The following is a 27384-nucleotide window of genomic DNA, read 5'->3' on the forward strand; positions in this document are numbered from 1 at the left end:
CCTTTTCACCTTCTTTTTGAAATTGAATTTTTTCTTCTCACTCATCGGTGCTGCTACACTTGTGTCCCCCATTTTGCTATCATTATTGCCCAAGACAGGAGATTGCACTTTATTTAGTTTCCTAATCTTGGGTTCTTTCATAAAGCTTGGTGAATTTCCTGTACTTTTTGATCCACTAGGTAATGTTGAGGGATTTTGGTAAGGACGTTTTGCTGGACTAAAGGGTCTAGAGCTGCAAGGTATCCATTTGCCCTTGGCTTCTGAATCAATGGTACAGCCAGTATCAGCAGCTGATTTTGCATGGCTGTTATGTTTATCTACGCTTACATTACATATCTTCTTTGCCTCATCTGAAATGGTCAACTTTGGCCTTAGAAACTCATTACCTGACCTTTGCTCATCAAGAGCATCTGCCTGTTGCTCCTGCTCTTTACTGATGAGCAATCTTTCTTGCTCCCCACCCAACCTTTGCTCAAGAGCATCTTCCTGTTGCTCCTGCTTTTTACTGATGAGCAATCTTTCTTGCTCACCAAACCTTTCTTGCAGAACAGTGTATCTTTGTTGGGGAGTTTTCTCTATGGCAGTTTTTAAATTATCCTTTGTGCCGATGATGATGACTTTCCGTTTGCCTCGTGTCACTGCTGTGTACACATGCTTCCAACTTTGAACTTTTGACTGTCCTAGCCAGTAAACCACCACATCAGATTCAGATCCCTAATAAAATGATAAATACAAAATTGTTGTGTATTAGGATTGGATTTTTGCATTGGTTGGTACTGTTCTGATATTTCTAGGAGACATTTTTCTGTGTAAAATCTGTGACCACTTGAAAAATCTGTGAAAAATCTGTGTCTGATTGCAGATTTTTCACAGATTTTTTTAAACCGATCACAGATTTTTGTCTCCTAGTGTATTACTCTGGATACCAGAATATAACTAAAATTATATTTTCAAATAGATAATTACAAATCTTGGAGCATTTTGGAAAGCTGTTTAATATTTATCGTTTACTGTGTTCTGTGAATGTAACATAACATGTCTAGTTTTGAAATTAAGGGACAAAAGTGTGTATTTTGACATTGATTTCTATTCACTGCACAAAATCATAAGATTGAAGTAGAGCCCAAAGTTCTCCGTTTTACAGCAAACATAGAAATTTCACGGAATTTCAAGTAGAAAACAGAAAATGGACTTTTGCAACAACATGCAAAATTTAAGCTTATTTGGGTCTAATTTCCAATGTAAATTCAACAGAATGCACAAATCGATTAAATATTTCACTGAAATTTACTTCAAATTTATCATTACTTGCTTTTAGGGGTCATATATTTGCATTTTTATGACTTTTTTTCAGCTATACATCACTGAGAAACTTTTTATCAGTGTTTTTAATATGAAAAAATTGAATTTCCAAAAGTCCTTTTAAACATTAGTTACTACGAAATACATGATACAAATAAGTTTACAGTTACAAAAACAGTGGGTAATGGTGATTCCAACGGACGAGGACACAAAACACATCAAGGATCAATAAGTGATACAAGAGGATACCTTGAACATCAGGAAAGTAAAAAAGCAAGGTACACCAACTTGATGTGGGGAAACAAGTAAAATGCAGACTAGACAGTACGCAGGGGGACAAAACAGTTACAGTTTACTTTGGTCCAAATCCTTAATCTCTGGGTGTTATATTATAGCAACTATCACTTTTACCTGGTATGTGTGTATGGTACGTGCCCATGCATGGCGGATATCTGACAGATTTCTCAGCTCATCCATGGGTACTGTGAATGTCTCTAGCCCTCCATCAGTAATTGTCACTTCTTGTGTGATGAGTCTGTTTCTTTCATCTCTCTTGTCATTTATCTGCAACAGAAAAAAAAATCTGTAATTCTGACATAATTCTGTACAGCATTGAACCTGGCTCTGAAGATGGCACTCGCTAGAGTTCAGAAAGCTCAGCTCTCTGAAAAGGACTTCTCTAGGGAAAGATTAAATCTTACTCATGTTTAGCGTAGAACCTTCTTAACACACAAAAAACCTGATAACACAGTTTTTTAAGATCCCGAGCATAATGCCCTTATACATTATGGCAACATGATAACACATTTCCTGTTAGCACAACATGAACTAAAATCGGAGGCCCTGGCAATTTCATGTTAATGAGGAGAAGTTCTACTCTATATTCATTGAACATTCAGTATTTCTTTCAAGCAAATTTTTACTCTGCCCACAACTAAACAATTAGATGTTCATGTCAGACCTTTGTGCTGGATATCCTATTTCAGGAAAGTGTACGTACAATAGAGGCCGTCGGCCTTTTCCACTGGATCTGCCATCTTGTGGGTACTGCCATTCTACATGTCATGTGTTAGACATTACGCACCCGATTACGCGGAAGTCGCAGCGCATGACGCACCTCTTCAGTCAAGCGTCAACTTAGCAACAAGGCACTCCGTACCCACAAGATGGCTGCGTTGACGTCACAATGACTACCTCTATACTTAAAGGTGGGTGGTCCCATTTTTATATGGCATTTTCTACCTTTAATACATGACACCAAAATAAATCAGAATCCAAGTTTTGTGTTAAATTTCTATTCATATCTCAGGCCAATAAATTTTAAAGAAATATATAAATTTTAAATTTTTTTGAAGTTATGAGATAAAAAAAATGAGATTTGATCAGATGCCAAAATCTCAGTTTTGATGAGAGTTAAGTTGGGGAATGAGGCTGTGATTTCAGACATTAATTGGGAGTACAGTTAGGGTGAGGGTATGGGTATAGGCAAAACAAGGTTGGCAGGGATACAATTAGGGATTCAATCATGTTTCACCGTTGTTCATCACTGTTTAACAACGATGCGTTGCTGTTGTCTGTGTGGTTTATTTGCGAGGGCAGCTTTAGCTGCCCGAGCTAAGTAAACTCACGCAGACGCTGCCGGACGCGAAGTTGTTAAACGGTGATGAACAACGGTGAAACATGATTGAATCCTTTCAACAACGAAAAGAAGCTAAAGATCGTATAATTCACGATTATTTCACGGGAAATGTCAGTTAACCATTGTCAGTAAGCCTTACAAAAACTTCGATGATTTCTCTGTTAATATCATCAATAAAACTACAGAATAAAACAGCAAAATTTAGCCGCTATCTGAAAATACTGAATTCAACTTGTAAGCTTACATATGCACAAAGGTTCCAGGCATGACGAATCTTACGCGCTCTCGCGTAACCTCGCTCGCGTTCGCGTATACGCTACAGTAAAAGTGTGGATTCATCACGGATTAACAACGGTATAGGAGGAGTTGTTGAATTCCAAATTACACAACAGTTTTTTTCAATAATCGGTAACTAACTCCCAATACAATATCCTGTTCAAACATTAGAAATTTTTCTCCCAATTTCCATACCAGTTTTCACAAAGTACAACTTACCTCCTTAATGAAGAATATTTCACCATTACATATACGTCTCAGATATGGAGGTGATTCTTTCTCTTCTTCATGATCATCATCATCATCAACATCTTCTCCAGATGATCCCTCTGACTCATCTTGTTTATCTTCATCTTTCTTTCCTTTTTTCTTGAAAACAAGTTTTGGTTTTTTCCTTCTCTCTTTTCTCCGCCTGCTTCTCATCATCATATGCCTGTTTCTTTTCAATGTCTGTGACGTTGGCATTTCGTCCGGGGCAGATTTTGTCACCTGCCTGGAAATTCAGCTTATTGTCATCGTCGTGCATTTTGTGGTAATGTTTAGCATAGATAGGGCAGCACCACTCATTCAGCTCCTTGCAATCGTCCCTATAAGAATATAATTATGAAAACAAAGGATGTATCGTTTTTATTTATATTAGTTATCAATACATCAACATGGAAGAAATACCAAGATATCCATTACTCTAAACTTGCCTAAAAATGACATTAGTAAGACTCATTCCCTACCTAAAATGACCTCAGGTCTTAAGGGGTGGGTATGAACGTTTGGACAATATTTATTGTGGGACATTAGAGCATATCAGACATTCTGAATACGAAGAATGTCCTTCTGATATCAAATAATTTTGATTTTGTGAAATTTGCAATGTAATACACATTTTATGGCAAATGATTAAAAATTGATATTTTTGATATTTAACAGTACTCAAAGTAAACTTTATAAATCTGATGATTTATACTTGAAGTGTATGTAGGTGGGATGAAAAGCCGACAATCAATTGAAAATTTTGACCTTTCGTATTGAACATATGGATTTTTTCCCAAACCACCAAAATAAATTAGGTCTTTTTGGAAAAAAATCCATATCTTCAATATGAAAGGTCAAAATTTTCAATTGATCATCGGCTTTTCCTCTCAGCAACATACATTTTAAGAATATGTCATTAGATTTATATTTATAAAATTTACTTTGAGGACTGTTATATATCAAAAATGTGAAAAATGTCAAATTTTAATAATTTGTCATAAAATTTGTATTAAATCGTGAATTTCAAAAAATTATTTGATATCAGAAAGACATTCTTCGTATTCAGAATGCAATTCGATATGTCTGATGTGCTCTTATGTCCCACAAAAAATACTGTCGAAACGCTCAAAACTCTCATTCCAGATCCGTTAAAGTATGTGAAAAGTAAGAGCAAGTCTACCTGACCTTCAAACAAAGGGTCAAACATACTAAGAATGTTCAAATATGAAATACAGTCTGTCTATAATTTAGTTCGCTTCAAGTTCGGTAGTGACGCTTTTACGCTGTAGTGCACCGCAAGCATGTCAATAAAGCGCTCTTGTACGCATGAGTGAACACTGCGTGATTAACTTTATGTGAGCAATTCACTATTGCAGCCAGCGAAATATGCACATATGTCACCACCAACTTGAGGTGAACCAAATTACATTTCTCCTGCTGTGAACAGCCCTCGAATTAAGGATCTGAAGGGGCACGGCAACTTTTTTAGGGCAAGTTGAAAATTGCCTTGGATTTTCACTTAAAAGGCAAGGCAGTAGGGCAGTTTGTAATATTTCAAGAGGGCATCATGGCAACTGTTGAAAATTTGAGAAGGGCACCAAGGCAATTTCTCAAAAGTGAAGAAAACACACACAAACATAGATAGATGATTTTATACCCGGTGGGTTTAGTTTGTATTTAAAGGTAGGACGTATGACCGTTCCAGGATTTGAAAATGACCCCTATTTCACGGGGAATCGAGGACATTTGCAGCAATTTTACCCCTATTTTATGCGTGAAATCAAGGAAAATTTGCCCCCAAATACCTCCCCTATTTTTATCATTTCAAGGACGCATTTTCATTTCACCCCCTTATCACGAGGAATCGAGGACATTTTCCCAAAATAAATACCCCTATTTTTACCATTTCAAGGACGCTTTTGAATTTTCCCCCTATTTCACGGGAAATGAGGACAATTTTATCGGAAAATATACCCTATCAATTTTTGTGTGGAACTACTAAAAAACGGACAGAAAAAATACAAAAAACAAAAACTGTAGCGGTAAAACATGGACGAAAGTCCTAGAAATACACCCTATTTTTCATTTCAAGGACAATTTTGCTCCAAAACACCCCTAATTTGGACAATCATGAACAATTTTGTCCTTGAAAATTCGCATGGACATTTCTTGAAAAGTACCCCTAATTGGAACCATCATGCGTACACATTGTCAGTGAAGACTGAACCCACCGGGATTTTATAATGAAGGGGCAGGGCTGGGGCACAGACAGCAACTTCATTAGAGGGCACGGCAAGTGACTGCCTTGGGTAAAGGACATATTTTGAGGGCATTACGGCAGTGGGGGTGGGCACCCACGGCAAAATGCCTTGGGTGCCATGGGTTAATTCGAGGGCTGGCTGTGAATGGTGTTGAATGTTGGGCCCTTTAATGAGGAAGACTTGTTGCGTTCATAGACTAATACAGACTATTCTCCAATAGGTTAAGTCCCAACGAATACATGTAGGGGTGTATGTGGGTGGGTGCGTTTGTAAAATGTGTGAAACAGGGATACATTTGTGTTCCGTCCCGATAAACTGGGGATATGCCAGATATCTCCAATTTCTTACTAATGCTAATGGGGCTACATGTATATAACCCCCTAATCCCCTATTGCACAGTACAGAATCAGACATATACAAATATGGGATACACACACATGATTTTTTTACCCAACAAAGTGGGGACATATCCACACATGCATAGCAACATAGCATATAGCCGCGGTTAGTCCTAGGTGGATGGCTAACACAGATGTCCCCGATTCACACGTTTTACAAGTACGGGTGTGTACGGGGGTATCAAAAAGTTTTAGAAATCGCCCAGAAGTGAAAGAGCTATATCAATGAAATTTTGTCAGTGCAATAACTGGTCCTTATGTACACTATGATGCAAAAATGGTCTCATAAGAATGTTTACTTTTTTTTACAGGCGCTAGATGTCAGTACCTGCCTATGTAACCGCATAACCAGCAAAATGGAGAAAATTGAGACATGTAGCATGATTAAGTTCCATTTTAAGGGTTACCGTGCCCAATCTGTGATGAAATAAAAATTCATTTTCCAAAAAGCAACAGTGACAATATAACAATCACCACCGAAGATAACTTTCATTTCATCATCGATTTTCTAGGCACTGCAACCCTTCAAAATGCAGGATCTTAATAACACTGCTTGCCTCAATTTCCTCAATCTTGCAGTTTATGCGCAGTAACTGGGGCAGCAGGTTATTAGCATCTAGCATCGCCTGTAAAAAAGTAAACATACTTATGAGACCATTTTTGCACCATAGTGTACATAAGGACCAGTGATTGCACTGACAAAATTTCATTGATATAGCTCTTTACTTCTGGCGCATTTCTAAAACTTTTTGATACCCCCTCAGTATGTTTAGGGTATGTCTACCCAGAATTTATGACTTACTTTTTGAAAGAGACAAACTGGGATTTGTGATCATCTTGCAGATCTGGTTCCTTTTGAATCAGCTTCTTCAAAAAATTGTTCTTCTTGGTATGAGTTGCTGAAAAGACAAATTAAATATTGTATAAGTAGGAATAATAATAATAATAATAATACAATCGTATTTCCGTATACAAAAGATAGAAACATAAATTGACAATTCGTATCATTATCAATACCTTTAATATTAATCATATCTTGAGCCACTGTTTGAGAACCCTTCTGGTCAACTTTCAGTGAAATGGAAACATCCATTTAAGTCTCTACTTCCTAACAAATGAATGGACTAATTACACTGGAAACTCCAAATGTCTTAAATTGGAAAAATCGTCCTTCTTTTAATACCCTGGTTGAATGGGGAATTAGGTGTGGCTGACAATAGAACACACTCAAAAGAAGGACCAAAGCAAGCTCAAATTAAGACCAAAATAAGCTCAAAGTTGGATGAATGCACTTGAATGTTGGATCAGTCAATACAGTCACAATAGGAAGAAGTACTTCACTCAAGAGGGCACTCAAGTGAAGTGGATTCAGTAAATTTGGCTTGAATTGGTCTTACTTTGAGCTAGTTTTTGAGTGGTTCAGCTTATTTTGGTCTTACTTTTGAGTGTTTTGGTCCAACTTTTGAGTGTTTTTTATTGTCAGCCAATGCTAATTCCCCATTCAAGCTGGAAGATTAAAAGAAGGACGATTTTTCCAATTTAAGACACTGTGTGTTAACATTGACTTTGTTTTCAGTAAGTCATTGACACTTCACAATAAATTGTTCCACCTTTGAAACCTAAAGCTACTAGACCGGGTTCTAGACTGGGTTCAAAACCGGAGCAGAGAATACAACCTTTCTGCATCTTCTTCCTTCCTATCTGCTTTTCTTCCTCTTAGGCAAAAAACAGAAAGGAATTCTAAACAGCAATCTTGTACCTTTACATATATTTTATGTATGTAGATGAAAAAAATACTTCAAAACATAGTTTTTCAAGTGGAATAAAGCTATAAAGAAACTGTACCTTTGTCCGATAATTTGATGAGCCTGAATGTCTTATCCTTCAAGTCTGGCATCTCCTGGTTAGAAATCCTAATGGCGCAGTTATTAATATGCTGCGATTCTGCCCTGTGGTTGGTCTTCAGCTCTATACAAACATCAGCTTGTTGTTTGAAGTAACCGTAGAGGTCTTCCAGCAGATTTCCTGCGTCGACCGCTGGAAGCTGCCGATAGTCACCCATAAGGATGAGTTTCTTCAGTTTGCCAGACCTCATCAAGGCTTGGAGGACCTGTGACAGGAGAACCACTTCCACCATAGAACATTCATCTACCACAAGGATTTCAGTGTTTCTAAATTCCCATGGTGTATTTGTGTGACGAGCCAAAGCTCTTGTGTAGAGAACCTGATGAAGTGTCTTAGCTTTAATATCCCTACCATTCAGTTGCTTTTCACCTTCAAATGCCTTTCTCAGATTGGAGGCAGCCTTTCCTGTCGGAGCAGCCATTACAATTGAGGCTCCACAGAACTCTTTCATCATGTGACACACTACATGTGTTTTGCCGCACCCACCCCTGCCTATGATGAGAGTGAAAGGATTCTCACGTATACTTTTAGCAGCAGCGTGCTGATCTTTGTCATTCCCAAATGCCAACTGGTCTCTTTCTGCTTGTCTTTCTAACAATTCTTTTTCAATGTTTTCAGGCATGTCGCCTTCTTTTGATGGTAAAGCGGTATCATCACATTTGTCATTTTTCTTTGGAGTCATTTTTGACGTTGAGGGCTGACACTTGATATCCTCACATTTGTCATTCTTCTTTGGAGCCATTTTTGACGTTGAGGGCTTACACTTGATATCACCATCATCACATTTGTCTTTCTTTAAGGGAGTCATTTTCGACATTGGGGGCTTATGCTTTGTATCGTCACATTTGTCATTCTTCTTGGGTGGAGTCATTTTCAACACTGACGGCTTGTGCTTGGTATTATCACATTTGTCTTTCTTCTTTGCGGTAATTTTCGATACTGGCAGCTTACGTTTTCTATCTTCACATTTGTCTTTCTTCTTTGGAGTCATTTTCAATCCAGATGGCTTACGTTTTGGACATTCTTCAAAATCATCATCATCACTCCATGCAAAGGGCTGTTCTGCATTGCTGATACACCCTCTTGTGGTTTCCTCATCAAGACATTCCACCATCTCAACATCCTCCTCCTGACCTTGTTCTGATCCATCAACAGTATCCATGTCACTCGCTCTAACACTGCAATACTCACAGTGGCCACATTTCTTCAAGTTTTGCTCTGAATTCATGATTTCCATCACATTTTCTGCGATACCCTTTTCAGCATAGTAATATTTGAGCAAAAATAGTCTGTTGTCACTTCTCCAGATATTATCAGGAAAGATTTCGGGTTTATCCAGGAAAATAACTTTCACAATTTTTTCCAGAAAGTTCCATACTCTCTTAAAGTCTGCTACATAGTATTCTTTCTTCTCCTCAACAAAATATTTGAGTCTGCTTTGCCATCTATATGTATCACCATATTTTTTACTTTTCTCCTTCAATGCAGCATAGACAAACAATGCATCCTTAATGTGCTTTTGCATATCTTGCAAAAGTCCTGCTTCTTCAAACGTTTTGTATGTTACCTCTGAAAGCAGCAAACCTGTTTCTCTACGTAGTGCCTGTAAGCGTTACAAATGAAAAATATCAAAATAATGTTAATTTTGTTGAGGATGTTGGCACACATCTACAGTAGAAATTTCAATTGAATGAACAGAGCCTGACATAGCGAGATGTTTTTTTTAATATACTGCGTGATGTACGCCAGCGTATGCGATTGTGCGTGGGTAACGCGGAAGTAAATCAAACCATGCCAACGCACTCGTGATTGGTTAGTATCGTATCCAAGGTTGTGCGTTCGTGTTGTAGTTTAAAATATGCAAAATATGATCACGGTTGGATCGAATACTGCTGTTGAAAGCTGCGTTCATTCAATTGGAATTCCCACTGTAGATCGTTCTGTATTTTCAACAATATTTTCCTTAGATCATTTTTGATACAATCCATATACACCAGGCACAAAAAGAAACTCGTCAGTTATATTCATCCTTGCTGTTCAATAACTTGATAATTTTGGATTATTCTAAAATATACATTTTGTTAATTGGACTTTTCTTTCTCATTTGACACCCTGTTCGTGAACATTGAGCAAGAATTGACCAAGATATGCGCCTCAAACTCTCAAACCCCAAAATGAAAAGTTGCAATTTTAACGATTCAATTGTGCCTGTTACACTGTGTGCTTTATTGATTGGCCCGTGGTGCTTGTGTGCAATACAACGATGCGTTCCCATTGAAAATCGTTGAAAATGCAACTTTTGATTTTGAGGTTTGAGGCTTTTGGAGGCGCATATCTTGGTCAATTCTTGTTCGTTTTTCACGAACAGGGTGTCACATGAGAAAGCAAAGTCCAATTAACAAAATGTATATTTCAGAATAATCCAAAATTATCAAGTTATTGAACAGCAAGGATGAATATAACTGATGAGTTTCTTTTTGTGCCTGGTGTACTACCTACACATCTATTCAAGGGTATACAATGGTCTATCGGTTAGGGAGCTTGACCCATGAACACAAGGTTGTGGGTTTCAAGTTACATCAGGACTAATGTTTTGTGTCCTTCCTTCCTTCCTTCAGCAAGACACTTTAGATCGCTTGTTTAACTCCACCCAGTTGTAACATAGGGAGCTGTAAATATGGGGTATGCATACAGATGCCAATATTGTTGGCAGCCAAATAGTCATAGTGTGATATACATAAAGTCTTATTCAGATTCCCTTTTACAAATTAAGCGTACTACTAGCCGTCCAGCGCGTATTATTTGCACAAGGTCCAATGCACACGCTTGACGTCGCGCGCGTATACGCGATGATTAAGCTGTCAAATGAAATCTGAATAAGACTTTAGTGGCAGCGGAATCAATGCAAAGCGCTTTGATATCCATTCATAACCTCATGAATATACCCGATGCGTGAGATCCAATCATATTTCATTATTTGTAAAAACGTGAATGCAAATAGAGGTATATAGATCTCACAATTGACGGCAAAATAAGTAATTGTTCCAACGTAAATATTAGTAACCTCCTTACTTACACGCTGTGTTGTGCATTGAACAAACTGCTCGCGCCATGGCCACCGTATTTGGATTGTGCCCCACCTTATTTGCACAGATTGTGATTCGCACTTCTGTTATTGGCCATCTTGTTTTAGCCTGTTTCGATTTTTGGAAAAAAAAATTAAATTTTTTTTATTTTTACAAACTTTTTGTGTTATTTTTGAAAAGTGAAGAGAAGAAAGTGACGGTTATCAATGAGGTTAATAATTTTGCATCGGTAATGTGTCAGGCATTGTGAAAAATCTAAACATTTTACTTCAGACCTCGGAATATCCTAGGGATATTCCTCGGTTCCAAAGGTAAAATGTTTCGACTTTTCACAATGCCCTCCAAATATCCGAAGCGCAAATATTAGCCTCTAATTAAATTTAAGTTCATACATACTCACGATATAACGACGTTTCTGATTGGATTTGCGCCCTTTTTTGCTGGTCATAAATACCGTTTATGACCAGTACGCAGGGCATAAACAAGCTGCGTCACGCAGCGTTGGAACCCAATTAACACGATCCACGATTTGCTAGTGTTATGCGTACACGCCAAGCATGTCACCGCGCCCATCTCACGCGGGCGCAAAAGATGACGCGTATCACGCTGCGTTGACTTACGGCCGTTGACCTCATGAGCCGAGCTGCTTCCTGCAAGTAGGCCTACTCATTTTCTTCCAATTTATGAAGGAAAACGATATGGAAATGTTATTTAAACTTGTAAACCCTTATTATTTTCATCTGTATTGACTTGCTAAGAATGTTGGGTATGTATGAACGGGGTTCATTCATAGGATTTCGGGCATGATCACTGTTTATGCCCTTGGCTCACGCCTCGGGCATAAACAGCGATCATGCCCTCAATCCTATGAATGAGCCCCTAAATCTTAGAATAGATGCTAGCTATATAAATTCCCACATTCATTTTATACGCAACTACTGCGTATCACATTTACATACTATATTTACTTGCATTAGGCAAAAAAAAAGTTTGTTTCCTGTAGTGCGCGCATTTCGTTTTTGACGGCTTATGTGCGCATTTGAATTTTTTTTCACTTACAAAGAAAAAAACGAAAAAAATAAAACAGAAAAATCGCAAAAAAATAATATAAAACACTACTGGAGTAAACATATACACATTACAACACAAATAAACAATATAAATATTCTTGAATATGAAGAAATATGATTTTTTGTGTGTGTCAGAGAAACCCACTGTAAATTCCCATTCCAATTTGCAGCGAAAAAGGTTTTTTTTTCCATTTCAAGATATGGATTAAAAAAACAAAACGCATTTGACTTTTTGGACCTGCTACAGGAAACAAACATGTTTTTTTTTTTTTTTGTCTAACACACGCGTCGCGTCACGTCACGTCACGTCACGTCGCGTCGCGTCACGTCACGTTGATATCTTCTTAAAAGTTACAAACAAGTCATACGAATTCAGTTCACGATTTCGTTTAGTTTTTCCCGGGTGTTTCCGCGCCGAACCCGTCATTATCCCAGGCCCACAGTGAAATGGTTATCGGCGTGGCGATTGCTGACGGCCGCACACCACCAAATAAGCCCCATCGAAATTATGCACGTAAAAGGGCAAACAGATTCGCGATTTTACCTTCCATGAATTTCCAGACACGATCATTTATTTAAAAAATGACTTTTTTCTATGGCAAAATATTTACTTGTATTTGTATGAAAAAATATTCCTTATTAATTTTACTTGGCCTATACAAATGTAGGTCCTACCAGCTTTAAACCACGATGAGTAGGTCAAAGGTCAAATTAGGGTCATGGTCACACAACATTAATGGGGGTGGTCAGTGATTATTGTGACCAAGCCTGGTCAAAATCCGATGTAGTATACGGTGCTAGACTCATTTTGAAATGTTGCCAGATAGAAGAAAAATCACCTTTGACCCCTTATTTGTGTACATCCTATATGAAGCATGAGTAGGGGCTTCTTCTAAAATATTTTGGTGGAAATCGGCTTAATCGTCTAGAAGCCTTAGTATTTTTGTGTGAAAAAAATCACATTTTCAACTATATAATCAAGGTCAAAGGTCAAATTGGGGTACAAACCATAAATGGGAGTGGTCAGTGGTCATTCTGACCAAGTTTGGTTAAAATCCAACTTAGTATGTGGATGTTATAGCGATTTGAAATGTTGCCAGAAGAAAGAAATGCGGGTGAAAGAAAGCATTTGGCAACATTTGTTGCCAAATGCAAAAGGGAGCAAAAGACAACCGAGACGAGAGCAAATATCCCTACTGCGAATTATATGACCAGCTATTTACACCGCCATCAAAGAAGACCAAATAATACCGCATCATATACCTCACAGATTCTGCAAAAATGGCTAACGTGTTTTATAAGTCTGAAACACGCGAATGAGGTAGCTTATTTTGTTTTGATAGGCCATTTTCACGTGTGTTTCAGTGGGAGCATTATTTAGTGGTGTGCGCACTGTACGTAGCCTCCGTCGCAGGCTACTCGTGTTTTTATCACACTCATAGTTTGAGAAAAGCGAAACGCACCGCCTGCAAAAGAGGCTACACTAAACTAGGATACGGGCTGTGGTTTAAAAGTAGTTCCAGCAATCCCGATTATTTTATTCATTGAAGCTTTGCTGTGCTTTGCGGCATTGATGAAAAGCTGGAATTCCATGGACTATTTCACGGACTATTTATCACGTAGGGAGATAAGGGTAATTGCGGAGTTAATAATTTATTATGAACTTTTGATAACATTTCAACGTGACGCGACGTGACGCGACGCGACGTGACGTGACGCGTGTGTTAGATAAAAGCCTTTTTTTTTGGCCTTATCCACACTTAGTTTCTGCAACTTACGGTTTGGAATCCAAAGAGATACGGTCTACTTTTCAAGATTCCATCCAACTTCAACAACTTGCTGAGTGAACACCTTTCTAGCAATGATGGTAATTTATTGGGTAGAAGTAGTGGCAGCTTTTCCATCAGAGTTGGGCATTTCATGGCATTAACCATAACCCTGTAGTGAACTGTCAAAATGATAAAGTACAAAGAACAACAAAAAATATTTTACATGCTTTCTCGCTCTGAAATATTCATATCATGAAAAATAGAAAAAAATAGCAGCATCATGTTGTATGTTTAATAACATGACCATGCATACAAATCGTTAAGAAAATAACCCTGTTAGAAATAACTTGCTTATTATCATTTTCATGGGGATCCTTAACATGTGTGTTTTGAAATGTAATATTATTTATTTTAAAACTCAAAATTTAAAACTTAAAAAGATGGTTTTCTATACATTTTCACAATGTATAAAATTGAAATTCTGTGCAATAGTGAAATTGTCATCTTTTAATGCTGTTAATACGAATAAATTCAATAAATCTAATGAATGAATGAATGAATGAATGAATGAATGAATGAATGAATGCAATCAATCTGATTCAATCAATCAAATCATAATTGCTTTCCAATCCTGTTTATTACAAATTGAAAAGGTTAATTTTAAAAGTAATGTTGGTATAACCTTCTTGAACTCAACAACCACTATTAATTTGATATATTTTAAGGAATTTATTATTTTACAAAAGTGCCTGCAACAATAAAGTACCTTACCAGACTTCAAAAGTTTTCTCTTCACATATTTGCACAATGATTTCTTGTTCTTCTGCTCCACTTCCTCACATGATTCAATCACATCACAGAGCAGAGTAAAATTGACTATCTCATCTCTCCTCTTGGCTTCCTCTCTCAGATACCTCAAGAAATCTCTCCTCTTTTTTCGCTTGTGAATTTTACATTCGTTCAAAAATATAGCCATCACTGAGCCATCTTCACTGTGATCCAGTTTGTTGTCTGAACGTATCCTGTTGGTTTGGGAGATAAAAAATGTTATACTATTTAGCAGACGATGGTGGCCCACTTCATATCCATGCAGCAACAGCCAAAAACAGATATGCGACAGTAACACTGCCAGCCGTTAAACGCAATATTTGTTTTCGACATTTGTTTTTGCCTCTTACACCCGGGGGGGGGCACTCCCTATCTGAAATGGCAGGGATGTGCCTCGGCCATGTTAAAAGTAGGGGGCATTCAGGTCAAATGTACAATTACAAAAATATGGGGTCATTCAGTACACAACCTAAAAAAAATGGGGTCATTCGGTATTAAACTTTTAAAAAACGATGGTCATTGGGGTAACAAATTGTAAAATGGGAGTCATTGGGTACAGGATTGCCAAAAGAATATCATTAAGTACATATAAATACATTTGTAAGTGCCAAACTGCGAAAAAACAACTTGGCCACCTTGGAAATTTGAGAAATCTCATTATTTCTGGAGGAGAACACAAATGCCACCTAAATTTGGGAATTAAAAAGGGGGGTCATTGGGTAGCAGGAAATAGAAAAAAGGGGGTCATTGAGTACATTTTTAAGGGGGTCATTGGGTAATAGGTAGGACCATAACACAAAAAAGGGGGTCATTGGGTACAAGCCAGTTTGAAAAAGGGGGTCTATCCCGAGGCACATGATGCATATCTGTTATGGAAGTGCCCCCCGGGCTCTTACACAGTATTGTTTCAGAAAAAGGGGCACAAAATAAAGAAAATACTTCCCAATGCAATACAAGCTGTATCAAAATGATTGGTACCCAAGCTTACATTGATAATGGAATAAATGGATGAGTCTGACACATCAAAATTCAACATAATATCCAAATATTTTGTAGATTAATTGTAAAACAATTTAAGTAAGAAACTATACATTCTGGACATTTCAAGAGTATCCAATGTTGTATAAAAGGCACAGGCTTTTCAATAAACATCAAAATTGATGGGTACCAATCAATTTGATACACCCTGTATGTAAATGTTCACATGAAAATAAACAATTTTGGGTTAAAGATGGATAGGAAAAAAAAATAACAAATATTCTCCTGCCAAGGTTTGAACTTGGTTTCCATGCTTGATAGGCATGAGGTGTAACCACTGGACTATCGTACCCAATGCTACTCAAGAGGTAGGAATTTTTAGCCTATAACATTATGTGACCAGCTTCAACAAAACCTGGAACAAGTCACCAGACATGTTTTTGAGTAATAGGCCTTTAAAGATGACATCCCCATAAAAAAAAATTTGAATTCCTAATTTCATGGTATTTGACTATGGACTAAGTGGACTTTCAAATTATTGAAAGTACTTATTAAAAAAAGCTTTATTTAATCAATAAATAACATTTGAACTATGATAATCCCTATTCAATCATGTGAAAGGCAGGAAACTAATTGGCCCATTACTCAGAATAGCAATTTGGCAAAAATATCAAGGTACATGTACAAAATTATCCATATCTTGAAAAGTATTGATGGTATTTATATAATTTTGGTATCATTCTAAAGTTTATGGTTTAGTGATTACAATTTTATCAAAATCATGAAATGTCAAAAATGTGACTTGTTCCTGGTTTTGTCAGAGCAGGTCACATATTGTAGCCACATTCAAAAAAGAGTGAAAACCATTCAAGCTGTACATTTTAATTACTTATGCTTGCAGGGACATATTGAATTAGTATGTCCTATAATGTTTTATTTCACAGGGATCCACAACATGTTCATCTATCAGGGCACCTAGTTCTTTAATCCCAATACATTCGTACATTCATTGAATGTACCTTAGAAAATTTGGGTACAAAAACTCATACTCTGCAACTTGAGGTCAAATTTTGCACTATGAGTCTTTAATTGAGGTTATTGAACTATGCCATTGGGATGAGATGAGGCCATTGTAGTCCATAGTGTTTATAGCCCTACCTGTACACAGGTTTCCCTATGCATTTGTTTCTTCCATAAGCAGGTTCTGTTTCTACAGTCACTTCCCACCATGGCTGAGTGTACATGAATTCACCTTCAACATAACGCTTTTCTCCATTCTCGAGACTTTTGATGCAAACTATATACAAATCAAGAAGAAAACAAGAAAAGGAATTCAAAGTATACTTCAGCAGTGTTGAGATGCATTGCTGCTATATACATTGGTCAACCGGGGCTACTTAGCATGTTTTCTTTCTGCAAGTTGCATTTTTTGTTAGCACCTTTAGCCCCTTAACCATGAATTTTTATCTTTGGGAAAAATATTGCTATCATATCTTGTATTGTTTTCTTTTGATAAATGGGGGGCCAAAATAACCCCACCTTTGGGGCTATTTCGGCCGCACTATATAAAATAGGTGGCCGAAATAGCCCCAATAATAATACAAATACTAATACTATGGTCACAATTGCAAAATTGCTATGTCTTTGTGGTTTATCAAACTACATGTAGAAACTCCCAGATTTCCAATATAAATCCGTTTGAAATAGCCCCTCAGATATCATAATTTTCAGGTGGCCGAATTATCATTTTTGGCTATGGAAATGGAAATCACTGAACCAAGACATTAGTTGATCTAATCATTTTAGTTTAAATACTATTAGTAACAGATAAGGTATGCAACCATGGCATTCCGACTTTTTATGGGCAGGCCAGACCAAATTTTTGGAAGTTTTTTTTTGCATGTTCCAGGTGTAAAAAATAACAAAAATTCCTGTAGAGTCCAGTGTACCCTTTCAATCATGTTGATATACTGCATGGTAAACTAGAACAACAAGGGCCTATAACCATACTTAGAAAATAAAAGTAAATAGTTGCTGTTTACAAATCTTTTTTCAGTGGCTGAAATAGCCTTGTGGTGGCCAGACTGCAGAGTAGCCACAGTTTATGGTACAGTACCACTACATGCATTGTGATGGTATAAGCCCGTTCGCAATTTCAGATCATTCATGGTGCATTATGGGTAATATTTGCGGATTGAATTGGAGATAAACACGATGAGGCTACTGTACATTTTCAATGGGGTGAACTTTGACGTTTGCATAAAAACGTTTTGTAGTTTTGTACTGGAATTTCGCTGACAGTTTGGTCTTCATTCTTTCACAATATTTCACAGGAAATACTAACATATATGTAGGAATGAATAAAAAACGTTTTACAAGAAAATGTTTTTGAAGGAAGTGCAAAGTTCGTCGCCATTGCAAACACACTGCAGCCTCCTTGTGTTTATCTCCAAAAATCGGCAAATATTACCCATAATGCATCATGATTCTGGAATTGCGAAAAGGGCTTATTGTCTAGCTGAACAGGCCCGTAGCCAGCCCTCCGAGTTAGGGGGTTCGTTTTTGCAGATTTCTGTTAGGTATAACTGATGAGTAATGGCCACAAGGGAGTATCGCGCTTGCATGAACATGGTATGGCGCAGAGGGTGTCTGAGGGGGATGTTCCCCCTTCAGAAATGGGAGAATTTTGACAAATGAAGTCCCAATTGAAGGCATTTGGTGCACAATTTTTACATTATTATCAGAAATATATGGTTTCAATTTATTATTGCAAAGAGGCAAATTAGCACGGTTAAAACAAGAAAAAGTTGCAAATCAGGCATACGGGGGATCAGAGCTGAAAAATGTAGACCCACTGGAAGGCATGGTGCACCATTTTTACATTATTATCAACATATTGGTTCAATATATTACAGCAAAGACGCTAATTAGCGCGGTTAAAACAAGAAAAAGTTGCAAATCAGGCGCTGGGGGTGTCTGAGGGGGATGTGCCCCCTCAGAATTGGAAGAATTTTGAAAAATGAGGTCCCAATTGAAGGCATTTGGTGCATTATTTTTACATTATTATCAGGAATATAATGGATATATTATAGCAAAATTAGCTCGATTAAAACAAGAAAAAATTGCTAATCAGGTGCGTTATTTCATCACAAATAATATCAATTATCTTATTTTCCTATGTTATATCACTCCCTTCATCTCTGAACTAAGCTTTCTCGGTTATCGTTTTTTTGCACACCAAATATTTTTTTTAATCTTCAAATCTAGATGAGACAAAGAGGCAAACAATGACTCTGCTGTATTTATAGCATTAAATTAAGTCATAGGCCTACATAAACTGGGCGTCGGGGGATTTTTCAAATCGTCCCGCTAATCTGAGCCTAAAAGTAATAGGAAAATTCGCGCGAAGCGCGAGAAAAATAAAAAATTTTGTGCTAAAATGGTCATTTCAACCACATTTCCCATGTTCTCCTTTTTTTGTGTCAAAATTTTAGGGGGTTCGATCGAACCCCTCGAACCCCCTGGCTACGGGCCTGCTGAATCAGTACTGAAGCACAGGAAGTGCTCAATCATGCATTGATGCACAAAAGATGTGATTGTCACTTCACTTCAATAAGTTCAATAATGATAATTATAACCCAATGTCAATCAAGCACAGACATAGGCCTATAATAAACCTGTTCAATTCATTCAAATGGTAGAAGAATAAAATCTCAGCATGAATGGAGCCGTATTGGTATTATTGTTGTAAGAATGTATTGCCACATTTATCTACCAATACTCCAAATAAGTTTTTGGTTCAGAATAATCATTGATTTTTGTTTTTAATTTGTGTTTCAATAAAGTCACAGATTTGATTGACATGTTTTAAAAATTGATGAGGTAAACAGTTGGAGAAAGTAAAGCTTGATGACTCAACCACGACAAGATGTGATAGGAATGACACCATCCATAGAAATTAAGACTACCATACTTGAGTTTTCATTATATTGTACGTGTGCAGGGAATTGACTTTCAAACTGGCAACAATTTGTTGTACTCATTAGTACATTCATTATCTTCCCTTAAACCCTGATGTGAACAAGCAGCAGGGCTCGCTGAGTATATTACACACTGATATCAATAAATGAACAATCAAGAAATCTATACTGTGTGGATAGAGAGCTACGGTACTTCAGTCACTCAATCATCACCAATTTTCAAACGTATTTAAAGTGAAGTTTAATAATGCTTCTGAAATTTATTTTGATGATTTATCTCTATCTTCAGAGCAAAGTTTGCTCATTTTTATGAGATTAACCATGCTGATAATTCAGTGTCACTTGAGCAACTTTCTCGGAAGCTATAGAATACCCGTCGTGATCAGCGTGGTTTACTTTTTGAATTTCTATTGCTTTACATGGTGTCATGCTTCACTGACTCCGACACGTTTTGAGACAGCTCCAAGTTCTATCCTCATATCCATTCCAACGTCGATTATCAGTGGCCAGTGGCCTGGATTGAGGATAGACTTTTTGATCAAATGAACAATGACTTTTAAAATTTAAGCTTACCTGTTTGACTCTTCAGTTTCTTTGCAGGAATACTGACTGCACTACTCAACATAGCCTCCATTTCTTCCGCGTCAAATGCAGTTCTTTTTTCCTCATCATTTTGTTCGTTTAATTTTTCATCTTGACCTGTTATAGATTCTATATTCTTGTACTTATCAGTAAAAATGTAGCCTCGAAATTTGCGACCAACGGAGTCAACGTCTTTTCTGATCCCCGCCATTGCTTCAAATGATCGATGGGACCGGTTATTGAACGCCCGTCGTCCAATTACTTAGGCGATCATTGCAAACTTCCGGGTTTGCAGGAAAACAAATTACGCAATCATTTCCTCCATCCCGGAAGACAAAATTAACAAAACAAGATATTCCTGAAAAAAATTGATGTCAGTTCAATCGGACACGGTTATTATTATTATTCAATTGCGTGAGATAACAAACAGACTTTTAATGGAAATACATGTATTGCAGAATTTGTATTGAATGACTGGTTTGCATTCATTTCTTTTTATTTAATTTCTTATTTAACCTTAGGGATTTTCAACTGAAATGTTTATACGTTTATCTTGTACTTTATCTGGAAATACTAGTAATTACAACATTAAATGAGAAACAAACAAACAAAAAAATTTTAATTAAAAAATAAAAATAAAAATAATAATAAAAATAAATAAAATTTCTTAAAAAAGAAAAGAAAAAAAAGGAAAACAAATTCTCCCTTATTCACAGTGAAGCTATGCAATTTGGTAGATTGAAATTCACAATGTGCAATTTGATTAGGGGAAATCTATTCCAGAGGGAATACATGTATGTAAATTAAATGACACAGCCATTTAAAGCGGGAGTATGTAAATGAAATGGAACAGCCATTTCAAAGGGAGTATGTAAATTAAATGGAACAGCCAATGGTCAATGGGTATGTAATTTAACTGGAACAGCCTAATTGATATCGATATCAATATTGACGTCACAGATTCGATTTGTCACACGATCGCCAAACCTGAATTTGATAGATTGAAGTTCACAATATCATGCCATTTGATTAGAGTAAATCTATTCCAGAGGGGGTATGTAAATTAAATGGAACAGCCATTTCAGAGGGAGTATGTAAAATTAAATGGAACAGCTATTTTGGGGCCATTATTTCAGAGGGAGTGTGTAAATTAAATGGAACAGCCAAAGGACAATGGGTGTGTAAGTTAACTGGAACAGCCTAATTGATATCGATATCAATATGACCCGTCACAGATTCGATTTGTCACATGATCGTCAAACCTGAATTTGATAGATTGAAGTTCACAATATGCAATTGATTAGAGGAAATCTATTCCAGAGGGAGTATGTAAATCAAATGGAACAGCTATTTTGGGGCCATTATTTCAGAGGGAGTATGTAAATTAAATGGAACAGCCAATGGGTATGTAATTTAACTGGAACAGCTTAAAAGGGCATTTCATCATCCACAGCCTCATCCCCCACTTTTCTCAAAAAAAGTTGAGATTTTTATATCACTGGAAACCTCTGGCTACATAATGTTTATGTACAAAATATTTCTTGCAGATTAATTCGTTTAGCAAAGATATCGTGAAATTTGAATTTCGTTCTGGTGCACCAAATTAGTTATGTAGGCCCTGAGACGAATATACCTACCTGTAGGTATATTCGTCTCAGTGTAGGCCATAACTCAAATTTTATTGCAAAGTATTAAAAATTGATAATTTTTTATATTTTTTGCTATCTACTGAAGATAGCATTTAGCATCCCATTCCCATGCATCATCCATGTCTACTGCACTAGTCATGTTCACATTATTTTCTCTATATTTTCATTTCATCACGTAGCTGCGAATTTTGTTCTAGCCTATCTAGTACATCAATCCCGTTCATAGAATTTTAAACTATATTATAAACTCATCACGTTCCGGAAATAACTATAGGCCTATTTCCCTTTTATTACCTTTTTTTATTAGCTCAGCATTAGACCGAATGCATATTTTAATGCGCACGTGTTAGAAAAGGGGGTAGGGTAGGCCTGTATTTTGATTTTTCATGTTTTTTTTCCTACAGTACTGAATAGCATTTAGCATCTCATCCCGATTCATCAGCTCTAGTCATGTTTTACATTATTTTCTCTATACTTTTCAGTTCTCACATAGCGGGGAATTTTTTTCTTCTTTCTAGTAGTAGCAATCCCCCTAAATCAGTCCCGATCAGAAAATGTTAAGCTATATTGTAGCCTCATCACGTTACGGACCTACTGTATTTTATTTCCTTTTTTAATTAGCTCAGCATTAGGCCGAATGCAGATTTCAATGTGCGTGTGTTAGGAAAGTCTTACATGTAGCATTTAGCATATCATCCCGATTCATCAGCTCTTTCTATACTACATAAGTCATGTGTTACTTTTACATTATATTTTCTCTATTTTCAATTCACCTCGTAACGACGATTTTTTTCTTTCTTTCTAGTAGTAGCAATCCCCCTAAATCAGTCCCGATCAGAAAATGTTAAGCTATATTGTAGCCTCATCACGTTACGGACCTACTGTATTTTATTACCTTTTTTTAATTAGCTCAGCATTAGGCCGAATGCAGATTTCAATGTGCGTGTGTTAGGAAAGTCTTACATGTAGCATTTAGCATCTCATCCCGATTCATCAGCTCTTTCTATACTACATAAGTCATGTGTTACTTATCTATGCCCGTGGAACGGTGGCATAGATATTGTATTTGTTGTGTTTAGTCTTCGGCTTCTCCTTATCTATGCCCGTGCAACGGGGCATAGATATTGTATTTGTTGTGTTTAGTCTTCGGCTTCTCCTTATCTATGCCCGTGCAACGGGGCATAGATATTGTATTTGTTCTGTTTAGTCTTCGGATTCTCCTTATCTATGCCCGTGTAACGGGGCATAGATATTGTATTTGTTGTGTTTAGTCTTCGGCTTCTCCTTCTTCTCCTTCTCCTTCTCAAGATCAGTCCTTTGCACCCCTCTAGCTCAGGAACTAAAGTAGCCCCTGGGCCCATACTTGGTACAATGATGGCCCATGACCCCTAGATACATCCTAGGGCACCCCCCGACCCCAAAGGTCAAAGGTCATGGGCTACAGGGGCAATATGTGTAAAATTTCAAACAGCTCTAGCTCAACTACTATAGCGCCCTCAGGGTTCATACTTGGTACAATGATGGCCTATGACCCTAGAAGTATGCTATGCTAGCCGCAACCCCAGAGGTCAAAGTTCATATGCTTTAAAAAAGCAAAATAGGTACGACCGGTTAACACAGTGTATCGCAATAGGTAGCATTTTGGTAGCTACCTGTATTTGCAATGATGAAGGCTTCAAATATACGTCAAGACGTACAATGGGGTTAAGAGGTTAACCGCTTAAAGGGACACAATGTTTTGGGATTAAAGGGGTATTCTCCAGTCTGGTGGTGTTTCAGAGAGAGTGAGGGTATGATGGAGTATAAGAGAGAGTGATGGCTTGGTGGGGTATTAGAGAGAGTTTGGGCCAGCCTGGTGGTGTTTTAGAGCGAGTGAGTGTCTGGTGGATTATAAGAGAGAGTGAGGGACTGGTGAGGTATTAGAGAGAGTGTGCGCCAATCTGGGGGTATTTTAGAGCTAGTGAGTGTCTGGTGGAGTATAAGAGAGAGTGATGGCTGGGTGGGGTATTAGAGAGAGTTGGGGTCAGCCTGGTGGTGTTTTAGAGCGAGTGAGTGTCTGGTGGAGTATAAGAGAGAGTGAAGGCTTGGTGGGGTATTAGAGAGAGTATGGGTCAGCCTGGTGGAGTATTAGAGAGAGTGAGTGTATAGTGGAGTATAAGAGAGAGTGAAGGCTTAGTGGGGTATTAGAGAGAGTACCGGTATGGGTCAGCCTGTTGCTGTTTTAGAGCGTGTGAGTGTCTGGTGGAGTATAAGAGAGAGAGGGGGGTCTGGTGGGGCATTAGAGAGAGTATGGGTCAGCCTGATGGTGTTTTAGAGCGAGTGAGTGTCTGGTGGAGTATAAGAGGGAGTGAGGGTCTGGTTGGGGTATTAGAGAGAGTGCGGTCCAGTCTGGTGGTGTTTTAGAGCGAGTGAGTGTCTGGTGGAGTATAAGAGAGTGATGGTCTGGTGGGGTGTTAGAGAGAGTGTGGGCCACGGGCATAGATATTCGTGTTTGGTCAAACACAACTGTGGTTTCTAGTTCTCCTTATCTATGCCCGTGCAACGGGGCATAGATATTGTATTTGTTCTGTTTAGTCTTCGGATTCTCCTTCTCCTTCTTCTCCTTCTCCTTCTCAAGATCAGTCCTTTGCCCTCCTCTAGCTCAAGAACTAAAGTAGCCTTGGGGCCCATACTTGGTACAATGATGGCCCATGACCCCTAGATACATCCTAGGGTACCACCGACCCCAAAGGTCAAAGGTCATGGGCTACAGGGGGGCAATATGTGTAAAATTTCAAACAGCTCTAGCACAACTACTATAGCGCCCTCAGGGTTCATACTTGGTACAATGATGGCCTATGACCCTAGAAGTATGCTATGCTAGCCGCAACCCCAGAGGTCAAAGTTCATATGGTTTAAAAAGCAAAATAGGTACGACCGGTTAACACAGTGTATCGCAATAGGTAGCATTTTGGTAGCTACCTGTATTTGCAATGATGAAGGCTTCAAATATACGTCAAGACGTACAATGGGGTTAACCGCTTAAAGGGACACAATGTTTTGGGATTAAAGGGGTATTCTCAAGTCTGGTGGTGTTTCAGAGAGAGTGAGGGTCTGATGGAGTATAAGAGAGAGTGATGGCTTGGTGGGGTATTAGAGAGAGTGTGCGCCAATCTGGGGGTGTTTTAGAGCTAGTGAGTGTCTGGTGGAGTATAAGAGAGAGTGATGGATGGGTGGGGTATTAGAGAGAGTTTGGGTCAGCCTGGTGGTGTTTTAGAGCGAGTGAGTGTCTGGTGGAGTATAAGAGAGAGTGAAGGCTTGGTGGAGTATTAGAGAGAGTATGGGTCAGCTTGTTGGTGTTTTAGAGCGAGTGAGTGTCTGGTGGAGTATAAGAGAGAGTGAAGGCTTGGTGGGGTATTAGAGAGAGTATGGGTCAGCCTGTTGGTGTTTTAGAGCGAGTGAGTGTCTGGTGGAGTATAAGAGAGAGTGATGGCTGGGTGGGGTATTAGAGAGAGTTTGGGTCAGCCTGGTAGTGTTTTAGAGCGAGTGAGTGTCTGGTGGCGTATAAGAGAGAGTGAGGGTCTGGTGGGGTATTAGAAAGAGTGTGTGCCAGTCTGGTGGTGTTTTAGAGCTAGTGAGTGTCTGGTGGAGTATAAGAGAGAGTGATGGCTTGGTGGGGTATTAGAGAGAGTTTGGGTCAGCCTGGTGGTGTTTTAGAGCGAGTGAGTGTCTGGTGGAGTATAAGAGAGAGTGAGGGCCTGGTGGGGTATTAGAGAGAATGTGGTCCAGTCTGGTGGTGTTTTAGAGAGATTGATGGTCTGATGAGGTATAAGAGAGAGTGAAGGCTTGGTAGGGTATTAGAGAGAGTATGGGTCAGCCTGGTGGTGTTTTAGAGAGAGTGAGTGTATAGTGGAGTATAAGAGAGAGTGAAGGCTTGGTGGGGAATTAGAGAGAGTATGGGTCAGCCTGTTGGTGTTTTAGAGCGTGTGAGTGTCTGGTGGAGTATAAGAGAGAGTGGGGTTCTGGTGGGGCATTAGAGAGAGTATGTGTCAGCCTGATGGTGTTTTAGAGCGAGTGAGTGTCTGGTGGAGTATAAGAGAGAGTGAAGGTCTGGTGGGGTATTAGAGAGAGTGTGGTCCAGTCTGGTGGTGTTTTAGAGCGAGTGAGTGTCTGGTGGAGTATAAGAGAGTGATGGTCTGGTGGGGTGTTAGAGAGAGTGTGGGCCACGGGCATAGATATTCGTGTTTGGTCAAACACAACTGTGGTTTCTAGTTCTCCTTCTCCTCCTTCTCCTTCTCCTTCTCAAGATCAGTCCTTTGCACCTCTCTAGCTCAGGAACTAAAGTAGCCCCTGGGCCCATACTTGGTACAATGATGGCCCATGACCCTAGATACATCCTAGGGTACCCCCGACCCCAAAGGTCAAAGGTCATGGGCTACAGGGGGCAATATGTGTAAAATTTCAAACAGCTCTAGCTCAACTACTATAGCGCCCTCAGGGTTCATACTTGGTACAATGATGGCCTATGACCCTAGAAGTATGCTATGCTAGCCGCAACCCCAGAGGTCAAAGTTCATATGCTTTAAAAAGCAAAATAGGTACGACCGGTTAACACAGTGTATCGCAATAGGTAGCATTTTGGTAGCTACCTGTATTTGCAATGATGAAGGCTTCAAATATACGTCAAGACGTACAATGGGGGTTAAGAGGTTAACTGCTTAAAGGGACACAATGTTTTGGGATTAAAGGGGTATTCTCCAGTCTGGTGGTGTTTCAGAGAGAGTGAGGGTCTGATGGAGTATAAGAGAGAGTGATGGCTTGGTGGGGTATTAGAGAGAGTTTGGGCCAGCCTGGTGGTGTTTTAGAGCGAGTGAGTGTCTGGTGGATTATAAGAGAGAGTGAGGGTCTGGTGAGGTATTAGAGAGAGTGTGCGCCAATCTGGGGGTGTTTTAGAGCTAGTGAGTGTCTGGTGGAGTATAAGAGAGAGTGATGGCTGGGTGGGGTATTAGAGAGAGTTGGGGTCAGCCTGGTGGTGTGTTAGAGCGAGTGAGTGTCTGGTGGAGTATAAGAGAGAGTGAAGGCTTGGTGGGGTATTAGAGAGAGTATGGGTCAGCCTGTTGGTGTTTTAGAGCGAGTGAGTGTCTGGTGGAGTATAAGAGAGAGTGATGGCTGGGTGGGGTATTAGAGAGAGTTTGGGTCAGCCTGGTGGTGTTTTAGAGCGAGTGAGTGTCTGGTGGCGTATAAGAGAGAGTGAGGGTCTGGTGGGGTATTAGAGAGAGTTTGGGTCAGCCTGGTGGTGTTTTAGAGCGAGTGAGTGTCTGGTGGAGTATAAGAGAGAGGGTCTGGTGGGGTATTAGAGAGAATGTGGTCCAGTCTGGTGGTGTTTTAGAGAGATTGATGGTCTGATGAGGTATAAGAGAGAGTGAAGGCTTG

The 27384-nt window shown here is 38.6% G+C and overlaps 1 protein-coding gene across 1 annotated transcript; it reads right to left on the bottom strand.

The window, feature by feature from the left end:
- Positions 1 to 3464: 3464 nt before the first annotated feature.
- Positions 3465 to 20534, bottom strand: LOC140152366 (DNA helicase B-like). The gene is made up of 7 exons (XM_072174670.1): positions 20315 to 20534; positions 16920 to 17058; positions 14727 to 14977; positions 13965 to 14134; positions 7971 to 9633; positions 6928 to 7024; positions 3465 to 3804 (listed from the first exon to the last, which is right to left on the bottom strand). The coding sequence occupies exons 1-7, from the start codon at positions 20532 to 20534 to the stop codon at positions 3567 to 3569; spliced, it is 2778 nt and encodes a 925-aa protein (XP_072030771.1). The 3' UTR covers positions 3465 to 3566.
- Positions 20535 to 27384: the final 6850 nt, after the last annotated feature.

This window comes from Amphiura filiformis, chromosome 5 (genome assembly GCF_039555335.1).
Source record: "Amphiura filiformis chromosome 5, Afil_fr2py, whole genome shotgun sequence".
In the NCBI taxonomy this organism is placed as follows: Eukaryota; Metazoa; Echinodermata; class Ophiuroidea; order Amphilepidida; family Amphiuridae; genus Amphiura; species Amphiura filiformis.